We start from the raw sequence: 12,594 nt of genomic DNA on the forward strand, positions 1-12,594 counted from the left end.
TGCATCAAGCTCACTGCAACACACTGCTGTAAGAGTATAACCAGGAAGCGAGGTAGGAGGGCAAAATAGGTTTAGTGCCACCGCAGCACGGGAGGGAGAATTACGCCCAGGAGCAAATGGATAAAAATAGACCGGAGGAAAAAAAAACATGAATCGATTATCTTGCGGACGTATCGATGCATCGGATCGTCGGCTGTTGGATCGATGCATCGATACAAAACCATTATTATTTACACCCCTACCAATTCAGGGAATCATTTTTAAAGCCTCCCTTCATGACTCCTTTATATGGAAGGGGAATAGGGCCACTTAAAAAAATAGTTTACTGATTTTCTAATCTTATTGTAGTTTATTATGGGAAAAAAGTCAGAATTCTGACTTTTTTTTTTTAGAATTCTGACTTTGATCTCAGAATTTTGGATCTTAATCTTAAAGATGTGGAGCACTCAGCTTCACTGACAAAGATGTGAGTTGTTTGGGAGGGCCAGTAACACACTGGTGGAAATTAGGCGAGTTATAACGAGCACGAGGGGGTCGCTGGTGATGCTATTTCATTAATGGAAGAGCAGAAGGGGAATAAAACATGACTAGTTTAGTCTCTAGACAAGGCGACAGCTTGATGAATTCTTAGGAAAAAAGTTGGAATTCTGAGGGAAAAAAAAGTTGGAATTTTGAATTTTTTCCAGTAATAAACTGAAATAATATTTAAAAATCAGTTAATCAGTTTACTTTTTCAGTGGCACCTAATTCTAAATACATCACTACAGCTTTATGCCCAAAGTTTTTACTCATATTTAGTAAAAAGAATCTCCCAGCCTAAACCATCTGTCCCTTAAGTGCCCCCCCCCCCCCGTCCCGCTGACTGCTGATTCACTACTATCCCGGGTGACTCTCCGTCTCACCAGCGCGCCGCACTAATGGCTGTTATTCTTCCCATTTGTTCAAGCTAATTTAAACCAGCCACCATGCCTTGTTTGAGATAAAGCATCTTTTTACCGATCCTGCAGGCAGCTCGTTAACGTTAATATAATTAGCCAAGATTAAAAATGGGATTAATTTATGATGATATTACATCCCATTGTCTCCCTCAGATGTGAGGCTCTGATGTGCAAAAGCAACGGAGCAGGAGTTAAAAGGGACGCTTCAGTAAACTGAAACCAAAGCGTTGTTTTCATTTAAAGCGAGACGGGAACACTTAGATTCCTCACTCAGTTTGAGTTCAATGTGCTGAACAGCTCAGTTTCATCTTGTTTGAATCTTTCCTGATCAGTAAAATCTCTTCATATTTTTACTTTCGCTTTTCTCCACGTCACCCGGTTCGTCCTTCAGCTTTTTATACGACAGGTGGCTAAATAACTATAGCTAGCGTAATGAACTCTGCACCATGAAAGGTTTGCATAAATAAACACGAGTCGCAGGAAGATCTGTTTGGTTTTGAAGTCGATCATAATCACAGCAAGAGGGGAGAGAAGCAGCATGTGGCCAAGAGACGTAGGAGTTGATTTTCCAGCCAGACGACAATAATAATCAGGTTGTTTCAGCTGTAATAAGCGAATGTGATTGTTTCTGTGAGACTGATTGTTTAAACAGCCGTTAATGTGCTTAAGGAGTCGCTAATGACTTGCTCAATCACATGTAATGCGCTCCAATCTGAATATTTCTCTATTTTATTGTCCTGAGAGTTAAATTAGGCTTTGAACTCTGTGACTAACAGCCTGTTTTTGTTGTTTTGTTTTTTTCCTTCTGCAGAATGTTTGATGAGAGGATTTTTACTGGTAAGGCTATAATTAATTCTGTTTTTGTTTTAATGCTGTTTTCCCTAAAATGTACGAGCTGTTATTCCAGTCCTCATTACTGAGAATGCTGCTAATCTGTCTCCATGACTTTTGGAAATTAGCGCTGCTAATTGCAGCTCAGAATATAAGGAAATTATTTCCAGGACAGCAAAGTTTCTGGAGAACAATGACTAAAAACCTTTTAGCTGTGTTCTTTTTTTAGTTATTTAATCCACCTCCATCTTTTCTCACCTACTGAACTAAAATTGACCTAACGGCTTTAAAAAAAAAATGAAGATCTGTAGCTTTACTGGTTTGTCTGAATCTGATGGATTAAATGATTTATTAGCTTAGTTTGGTAAAGTCTGAACAGGTTTCGGCTTCTTTCTTTCATGAAACCAAGCCAGACGTGAAATTTTAATAACTGTGAATGTTTATGCAACTAATCAAAGCAGACGGAGAGCAAGAGAGGCTGTCGAGTGTTTTTATTTATTTACACATTTACTCTGTAAAATTGCTATCTGCTAATTGGATGCTTTGTTTGTTTATCCTCTGCGTCTGGTTTGTTAAAGCTGCAGGCAAGATTGCCAGGGAGGAGGGAAAGCTGGACACGGGCCCTGCGCCTGAGGACGGCTTCTCGGACTGTCTGGGCATCCCTCCCACCGCGGCCGAGCTGCTCAGCAACGCTCACAGCAGCAGGTTGGCCCTCAGCCCGCAGAGACACACCCTGCAACATAACCCGTCCGACCATTTAGGTCTTTAGACTGAACTCTGTCGCTTCATAGAAGCTTAAAATGAGAAAATCTAATATTGCCATATATTTGGGCTATATCGCAATACATGATATATATCACAATATGTCTAAATTACCTTCAAAAACTATAGAGTGCATGAAATTGCATTGATATACTCATTCAAACTTTTGGTTTCAAATTTTATTTTATTTTATTTTATTTTATCCAGCTATAAGCTTTTCTGCCACACGATGTCTTAGGGTGTCAGTATTAGACCTTTAACAAGATCCTAGCAACAGGAAACAAAGCTAAAACACGCAATAATAAATAAAATGCAAAATAAAAAGGGCTCTTTTGTGCATAATTAAAAATGCACAAAAGACCTATCTTAGATTCAGTCTTGTTTTCGTCTTAAGGTCGAAAATTATTATTAGTCTTAGTCACAATTTAGTCATTATTAGATTTTATATTTTTATACGGTTTTAGTCGACTGAAACTTAAAAAGGTTTTAGTCAGTTTTATGTTGTGAAAAAAGTGAACCTTTACAATTCAGAATAACAACCAGATTGTTTCCCAGCCTGCAGCTCTATCCTAGATGCTACAATAGCTGGGTATAGAATGCTGCTGTGCAGATCATCATTGCTATTGGACAGAAAACTGATTTATAGAATTCAAATACACTTTTTTTTTATGAATTAATGTCCTACTTTATACAAAAGTGTCTCACAAAAGCTGTGAAAATAGCAGATCTAGTTCAACACATCATATTGCTTAATATAGCAGACAGACGAACTGACAGAATGTCCAGTAAAAGAATGATTTTAGACCTAAAAGGTTTCCATCCCAAAGCAAACATTCCTGATCTACAATGAATTATGCATTAAACACAGATCTATAAAATGTGAATTAGTCCAAAAAAAGCAAAAACCAAAAACGATATATATATATATATATATACACTAGGGATGCACGATATAATGGGCCCCCTATCGGTATCGGCCTTAAAACTGAATATCGGACATCGGCCACCCCACCGATATTTAACCTGATATTTGATCAGCTTCTGAGTTTCTAAAGTAAAAAAAAAAAAAAAAAAAAACTACTTCTTCTTCCTCAAAAACTTCTTTTTTACAGACTTAAAAACTTCTAAAGACGAGGGAAAAAATATTGATCCATTAAAATATCCCAATATCTTCATATGCTGATATATTGCCATTTAAAAACACCATATCAATCTCTTTTACTAATGAAATATTGCTATATGTCATCGTTATGCTACGAAATCCCCCGAAAATTCACCAAATGTTGCCATATTTTTATATGTTGATATATTGACGCGGTATCGATCTATTTTACTAACAAAATCTCACAAGAATTTGCAAAATATCACGAGAGTTTGTAACAGAACGATGAAATTTCATCAGATTTTGAAAGTAAAATAGATCGATACCGCGTTTTTAAAAATCTATTTGATATCAGCATATGAAAATATATTTGAGTTTATTATTTTTCAAAGTGTCAGAAATGGATAACAAAACTGCTATTTTCAATGACTACTTATTTTTGTCCAGCTTTAACATCGGTATCGATATCGGTTATCGGCTACATGAGTTTTAAAATATCGGCATATCGGATATCGGCCAAAATCCCAATATCCTGCATCCCTAATATACACAATATATTAAGAATAAAATATCAACTATTTCACATCCAGGAAGCAGATTCAACCAAGAATCCTACATTCTTGCACCTCTTAGCAGTTTGTTTAACTCTAGCAAATTAGTCCATGCAGCTGATGCTGATGATCAGTTTGTGGCTTTTAAACTATAACCTGTATGAAACACTGTGAGATATTCAGTTTTTGTGATATTTTACTGTTGGCTCTAACATTCTGGACAAAGATCTGTCCTCAGATCATCAATAGAAGTCAGAGGGTATCAGTGGCCTCGTTTTCAGCCACAGAGCCGACATGAACAGATAGAAAAGGTCAAAAAGGACGCGGGTGTGTCTGCATGGGCCGTTAACAATAGAGTAATTCACTCTCTGCAAACCGAGTCAGGAAATTAGCTCTGCTTTTTACTGATGCTACAAATAAAAGGAAGCGTCTGACTGTGGATATCCTCTCATTCAGGACAACAAACACATCAAAGGATTCAGGTTGGAATAAAAACAGACCAGCATCCTGGCAGCTGCTGCTTCTCATCCATGGATATATAGTAAAAATATAGTATATAGAAATATAGTAAAATATCTTGATTAGTCAACTGATAAAAGCTGGAAAGGAAAAAAAGGTTAATGATTTCATGCGTACAGATTACATAAGTAAATTGGATGCCAGATCATTTTAAAAAGGTTCGGCCTAAACATGGATAAAACAAAACATTGCAGCAAATGTAGAACAGAAGCAGCTGAGCAGAAATAAATGTCTGCAAACCGAAATAAACTGCAGCAGAAAAGTCTGGTCAGCGATGAATAATCAATGGATCATTATTTATACCTAAAACAAATACGTTTGCATCGATTTAATGAATTTAGAGTTAATCTGTAAAAAAACAATACTTGACGTGACGATCACTGAGTCTGGGAGCGGCCATTTTTGCCCAGATATAGTAGCCCCTCCCTCCTGCCATCTTCCAGCAGTGACGTCACGGTGCGGTAAGCCTAGCGCCATTCTCCCCGCTTTCCAAGCTAAATCAATGGGAACTACTAGACACATCTGCAATCAACAACAATTATTGAAGATTTCCAGAGGACTTCACCATTGAAATTCACCAGAGCTATAGTGAAACTGACAATGCCCACGTGCATGGCAGCTGGATGCTGGAATACATCGGGTAAAAGTGAAACAAAGAGTTATTCCACCTTTCTGATTCCTGATCCTCCACGGACGGGTTGGTCGTTGGATCGCCAACTTGAAGATGTCATAAACCGGGACGGATGGACCCAGTATTCAAGGCGAGTCAGACAACGGGAAGATTCAAAACTAATGACAGAAAATGAAACATAACAGAAACGCGCTCTGCTGAAGATAATCGGACCGCAGCAGCTGCAGGGGGGGATGCGCAACCCATCACTGGCATTCTGCTTTAACAGTTCAGTCCATCTTCCTTTAAAGAGGCGCGATCTAGTCGATGCACTGCCAATGAGACGCGGCGTGCGGCGCCCAGACTGTCCCAGATACAGCATTCTCGCAGGGCATGCAGGAAGCCGATCCAAGTCCGAGGAAAACAGATCAGGCTGGAACAGTCCAGGAATCCAGGAGTTCTCAGTCTGATCAGAGGTTCTGATCAAAGCAGGAATAGAGCGATCAAGGCTTCCAGGAATCCTTAGAGCATGAAGGCAGGTTCAGGTGCAGACTGGCCCAGACAGATACGCACAGAAGAAGAAGGCAGGCTCAGTGGTAGAGAGGAACATAGACAAGACTTGGCTATGATAAATGTGGAACTTTAAACTGGTTTCCACCTTGGAGCAAGACTTACGGGAATTAAAACTGACCTTTCCCCCGTGTTCCGAGCCAAAACCCTAAAAGGCTCAGCGGAGAAGAGCCGGGACACAACCAGGAGACAGGAGACATGAACCTGAAACGTAACTAAAACTCATGAAACAAACATGAAAAACTGACAAGAATAAACTAAGAATACACAAATAATGATCTGGCCCCGTTAGCTGGGCTCAACCATATATATAGCAGAAGAAGCAGGTGAATAAAACAAATGCTAATAAGAGAGCGGGGAGGGTACAGCAGGTGAATAAAGTGAAAAAAAAAAACCCGTAATATGTAGCCAACATTTGGAAGAAGAATGTTTTCAAGATGACTTGGATAATAGCGCGTTGTGACAAACACCAGATACAGCACTGGGACTTGATCAACAGCCGATACCGCACCGTGACGTCACTAACCAGTAGGTGGCAGTAGTGTTCTTTGACAAACATGGATGCCTCCAGTAAAGCACATTCACATCAAAACTACTCTGAATTAAAAACACTGATCATTTATTGAACAGGATGGAATCATTTCACATTTAAAGAACTTTCAGAAGTTTGAATCCTGAATATGAGCGACTTTTCCTTTAACAAGTTACGGCGTCATTTCCTGAACTCCTTCACTAATCTATTATCTGAGTTTAGTTTTTTGTTGAATAAATACTGAACGATTCTCATCTCTATTTTCCTCCTAGATCAACGAGTGCTTGTGTGAGTCCCCAGGCTGACTCTGATGCAGGTACTGCACTCATAAGGAAAAAAAAAACCCTTTCCTTATTTAAAGTAATCTATTAGTTCAATGGTTGTAGTTTTAGTTAAAGGAAAAAGCTGTGTTTGTAGATCTGTTATCACAGAATCGTTAAAAACACTTAGACGACTGAACATTGAGTTGTTAATTCCTGCAGGTCCTTCAGGAGATGCAGTTCCTGTGAGGAGGATTAAAATGGAGCCTCCAGAAGGGGATGTCATTCAGGTTACAGTGCCTGGTAAGTCTGCAGACTCCCCTCCACCAGTTGGTCTGCCCTGGAATTTAGCTCGTTTTACTCCGTCCAGTTTCCCAACCTCACCACACTCCCAGGTAAATAACTGGAAATTAAAATCTTAGCATTGTCTTTACTAATCTGGATTAACTGACTATAGGTGAGGGATTGTTTTTTTTTTAAAGTTGGAGTTTTCATAAATAAGGAAGTTTCCTCTCTTCCAGAGCTGCATGTATTAGAATTAGACATCAATCCTGTTTCTACAGTGTTTTATTATGTTTTATTTATTCCTGCAGAAGCGTTTATTCTGTCAGAGAATATTTCCCTTTGGAGCTGAAGAATAATCCCAACTGTAAATATGGATTTGCTTTATTCTGTGTCCCAGTTCCCTGACTGATAAATCTTTGTCAACAACTTAGAAAAAAAAAACTAAATTAAAAAAGAATTGGTCCTAAAATGTCAGATTTTACTTCAGATATCAGCAGAGAACGTCTCCTGCTGCTGCCCGCCCAGTGACTTCTTTTTAGAATCAGAAGTCACTGTTTAGAAGATTATTGAACGTTGGCGAGGAAAAAAAGACAAAAAGAAGATGATGAAAAGGAAGCTATTTCATCCATTTCAAACATGACTACTAAACATTTAATTCTATTCAGTTTATTTCTATAGCTCCAATTCACATCATGTCATCTCAGGTCACTTTCCAGTTCACCAGATCATCCAGTCAGATTGATTCAAAGTTTTCTATCTAAGGAAAACCAGCTGATTGCATCGACTCATTGACTCTTCAGCAATCCCTCACACTAAGCATGCTTGTAGCGACAGTGGAGAGGAAAAACTCCCTTTGAACAGGAAGAAACCTCCAGCAGAACCAGGCTCAGTGTGAGCGGCCATCTGCTGAGGCCCACTGGGGTTCAAGGAGACAGAAGCAGACATAGAAAAAGAAGCATAGATTAGGGCTGAAGGGCTTTGAGGGGTTTCCTTGAGAACAATTATCAGATGAACGCTGGGTTTTTATGTCCAAACCATAGCAATGGTTGCCACTCTGATCTTTTACAGCCAGTAAAGTAGTGCTAATAAATGTTTTTAGTTAAATCATACCTTGAAATATTTATACTGAATAGAAATCAACCGGCTGATTTTATATTAAAAAATATTCATTTAATTTAAAGAAGAGCGTCACACTGTTGGCATTAGTACCTTAAAGGTATAGTGGAGGATTTTCACAAATTATTTAAAAGACCCACCCTCTCCACTTTAAAAAAAACTGCACTTGCACAACCCTGTACCCGCTTCCGAGAGGGAACGCCTATTAAAGGCGTGCGAGAGCGTGCACAAGCCCATTTCTCCTCGTGCACGCTCTGTTTCTCACACCAGCTTACTGTGTCTGTCCGTCCGCCCTCACCCCTAAATCCCTCCATCACTATAGAGCGGGGACTATATAGTGAACTTTATAGTGAACTCAGTTAACTGACCGTTCACACAGATGATCACTACTTTTCACTCCGTTGGTCACGTAACTCCTCCTCCACTGTGCGGTGCCTACGCCATCTTTGTTATTAGTCGCCACTGTCAGGTCACAGCTGAGGCCGCTGTGACAGCAAATCCCATAATGCTTTGCAGAGGAGAGCTCTCAGCGCAAAGCATTCTGGGATATATCTGCCTCTGAGGCTTTTCTTTTCTTCTCATACTCTTCATAGACACTTTTTTCTTCTGACCCTCGGCCATTTTCAAAGAACCATGGTGAGAAAGGTGAGCTTCAATGACTGACTGAAACCGCAGATATACACAGAAAAAATGGCTAACGGGACCAGCACGTAGGACAGCCTTACGTAAACATATCACCAGAATGATTGACAGTTAGGAGGACCACTTATTGAGATGATCCACCCGGAAATAAAAGATTGTCCTCTGTAAATTGAAGTTGTCTGTCTAGATATGTTTTGTTATATCAAAGAGGAACGCTTATAGAGTTCTAACGAATACCTCAATCAGTAACTTCTGTTTGTTTTATAAATATAGATGAATACGTTTTGTTTATTTTATTTCTGTAGATGCTAGCACTAGCGGGGAGGAGCCTGTTGAGTGTTTGGCCGAGCCGGTTCCATCCGCTCCGTCTCCAACCACGGCTTCGCCGACCTCGTCTTTGACCCCTGCTCCTCCACCTCCCCACCACCCAAAGGAGACCCCCCCAGGTATACTCACCTTCATTACATCACTCCTCCATGTAACTGACCTCCTTACAGTGCAGCTCCTCCCAGCTTCCCGCTCTGCCCTTCATTAGGTAGCCAAACGAAGCACGTTTGAACCACGTTTTTCTTCCCTTTTTCACATCCTTAAAACTAAACATCCTCGTTCACTATTAGCCTCCACCCCAACCTAAAAAATCCCCATCTGTGATTTAACCTCCTATAGCCCCCCTCCTTTTAAGGTTAGCTTTCACCTGCAAAAAGCACCATGCATTATGTGTTCCACCTCAGTCTGAACGCCTGTAGTTTGAATTCTGAGTCATCCGTGAAAAATCACTGAAATAAACACATCAGTGATTACAAACGGTGCATTGTGCGTTTTGCAGGTTTGAGTGTTTTTAGAAAACCGTTTGTCATTTCTGCCCTCAACTTACTAATAGCCTCTCCCTGAAACTATGGCTAGATTAACACAACCAAGAACATTTGAGTTCACTCTGCTCCTCCGATGCAGATAAACCATCACTTATTTTAGGTCATAAACATTTCAGTTTGTCTATTTTTCTTTAAAGCGCCCACATAATGCTCATTTAGTTTGGAATTACAGGGAAAACAGCTCTGTGTTTAGAAAGGGTCATAAAAGTGAACACACCTCTGCTAAAAACTTTAATTATCAGTAAATCATCTTATTGTGAAACATATCCAGTCCAAATCGACAAAAAAAAAAACAACAAAACAGTTATTAGGATGAAACATTTCACCCTTAAAATAATCCTTGCTTAAACATATTTTGGTTTAATCATTATCCAGTCTACCTGAGTTTACACTGGAGGCCCGCTACAACCAATCTGAAGAACCTGAAAGAAAGTTCAGATACTGGGAATATTATTTTTCTAACATTTTATCAGGGATTAGAGTATTCCGACTTATAGTGATTGAAAAAAAAATCCCTTGAAAATAAATTGAATTGTAAATAAAAAAAAAAGGCAATCAAAATCCCTCTTACGTTTGTCAGCCAATGGACGCAAAGGGGCACTCTGAAACCAACGGTATTAGCCAATCGGAAGAAGAAGGGGGCGGGTCTTAGGAAAGCATGTACCTCCTCCTCTTGTTTCTTGCTCAAGTTACCAGATAGATTGTGGTTATCTGCTGTATTTCTACACGGAAAGTCACGTTGTGCCGTTAATGGCTCTAATTTACGGAGAAACGTGCTAAAAGTCAAAAATTAAATAAATGAAACTTTGTGTTTGGAGAGAAGGACGATAGAGAGAACGGAACTGCATGGAGTAGGAACCATGCAGTTCATGAGCTCGGGGGAAGACGTCACGACCGTAGATAAAGGTCTGAAAAATAAATGGCGCTGGGCGTTGCTGGAGGAGACGGGGCGAAATGGCGAGCCATTTATAGCCTGACGTAGTCCGACTCAATTCTAGTCAGAATGAGTGCGATGCTGCTCCATAGAGCTGTGATTATGGGGCGTGTTTCGAATGAACCAGGAAAAAAATGCATCTGCACTCAATTGGATAGACCTACAACCAATAAGAGCAACGGAGTGCGTGACGCATGTTAAGCCACGCATAGTTGTTGTCAACAAAAATCAAAGCGTGCAGTTGCACGCCTAGAATAAGAAGATGAGCCTTGATCGCGTTTCTCTGTTCCTCTTTTTAAATTAATTTGCTGTCGATATCTTCTAGAACAGACCTAATAGCAGAATCTACTCACCTCAACTCTCCAGCGGCAGCCATTGTTGTTGTCACCCAAGCGCGCTTTGGTGACGTGGTTGATTACGTTACTGTTGATCATCTGTCCATCATCGTATAAAGCCCGCCCTGACAATTTGATTGGCCCGCCAGATATTGTGCTAGCATACTCGCGCTACTGCTGAGCAATGCCAGACCGAACTTCCCGACCTCAAACGTTGTGGGCGGGACTAAGTTCAGAATGGCACCCAGGCTAAGCCATTTAGCAGCTGGTGCAGGAAGTTAGGTCAACCAGTCGCTTGCTTCTGTACGCTGGGCTCCAGGAACGCTTATTTAAGCATCCAGCCTCAAAAAGTTGCTACGCAGACATGGCCCTGGTCATCTAAGCGCTGTTCCTGCGGTCGCGCACACTACACGTTAGCCAGGAGCTACAGTTACATTTGATGTAGCAGCTTCAGTAACTGACCGTATATGAGAGTTTATGCTTTCCTCGCCGAACACAACGCTTAGCAGCAAAACTGGATAGCAAACAAAATGTGGTTCATGCAAGTCGTAGATATAGACGCACTTTTACCATCTGGCTGTTTTTGGTAGTCAAATTTAGTCTTCAATCATTCATGCAATCTCTGATCCAATGACCCCACACCCCCCTGGCATGGCTGGAAAATATACCAACACAATCATTTTGTTGCCTGTTTTGAAAAAGTTTGCTTTAATCCCTGTTTTATGTAGTTTAACACAAAAAAAGTTTGTAAAGAGAAAAAAAAATCCCTGAATGGTCAGGAGAAAGATATGAATTGTTCAGGATATAGCTCACACACTGGAAAAACAATCTAGAAATGAGCAAAAATTTCTTAAATTAAATGTATTTACCCTTAATTTCAGTAAGTAAATGAGATAGTTTGCCAATGGAAGGAGTATTTTTATTCTTAGAATAAGATAATTAGATAAAATGCACTTGAAATAAAACAATTCAATTGTGTTTTCTCATTTAAAGTGTAAATTTCCTCGTTCCATAGGCAAAATGTCTCTTTTAATACCTCAATCCAAGAAAAAATGCACTTATTTTAAGAATAAATGACTTATCTAGATTTGGATTTTTTTCCAGTGCAAGCTTATCTTTCAGCAGAGGTGGGTAGATTTTTTTTAGATCTACTCCAGTGAGCATAAATTCAACTATATATATATTCAATATAAAGGAATCAGATGTGTGGGAAGAAATTCTAATAAATCCTCAACCAGGAAAGTTTGTTGATCGACGATCCTGCAGAAACTCCAAAGGAATGATCTGCAGGAAAGTTCACTCAGAGGATCCATGTCGACTTGGATTCATGTCGATCTGATGATCATTGAAATCTGAGCTAGTATATAGATGGAGGATATTTGAATTTTATTGAAGAGTTTACTCCAAATGATCTTGGTTCATTTAATTGCTTATTAGAGCTGATTATTCTTTGGCTTCATTTGATTTGTTCTTTCTTTAAGTTTTCTTTTCTTTCGCAATTTACCAGTAAAGGAAGAAAAATGGAGGTAAGTGTTGAACCTGTTGAATGTAGTTTTCCCGTTTCCATGTTTTTTTTTTTTATAGGGATTCCCAGCTTACAGTTAAATTCCCTTCTGGATTTTAGGTTTGTCTTTAGTCAGATTCTGAGTAGAAACTAATCTAGTAATATTAAAAAGTGCTTTAAAATGACTTTTTGCTAGGATTGTTGTTGCATTTAAAATAGACCTGAGCTAAC

General features: G+C 39.5%; 1 protein-coding gene across 2 annotated transcripts in view; it reads left to right on the forward strand.

The window, feature by feature from the left end:
- gtf2ird1 (GTF2I repeat domain containing 1) overlaps positions 1 to 12,594 on the forward strand; it is a 77,950-nt gene that overhangs the window by 38,624 nt on the left and 26,732 nt on the right. For both annotated transcript variants that reach the window (XR_005282347.1, XM_038303710.1), the window contains exons 10-14: positions 1,750 to 1,775; positions 2,348 to 2,474; positions 6,688 to 6,731; positions 6,898 to 6,978; positions 9,024 to 9,164. Coding sequence is in view for 1 of the 2 variants with exons in the window: in XM_038303710.1 (XP_038159638.1) it covers positions 1,750 to 1,775; positions 2,348 to 2,474; positions 6,688 to 6,731; positions 6,898 to 6,978; positions 9,024 to 9,164 (419 nt within the window). In the remaining variant the exon portion in view is untranslated. The remainder of the gene's footprint in view (positions 1 to 1,749; positions 1,776 to 2,347; positions 2,475 to 6,687; positions 6,732 to 6,897; positions 6,979 to 9,023; positions 9,165 to 12,594) is intronic.

Source organism: Cyprinodon tularosa, unplaced genomic scaffold, assembly GCF_016077235.1.
Source record: "Cyprinodon tularosa strain WSP-4 unplaced genomic scaffold, ASM1607723v1 ctg518, whole genome shotgun sequence".
NCBI lineage: Eukaryota > Metazoa > Chordata > Actinopteri > Cyprinodontiformes > Cyprinodontidae > Cyprinodon > Cyprinodon tularosa.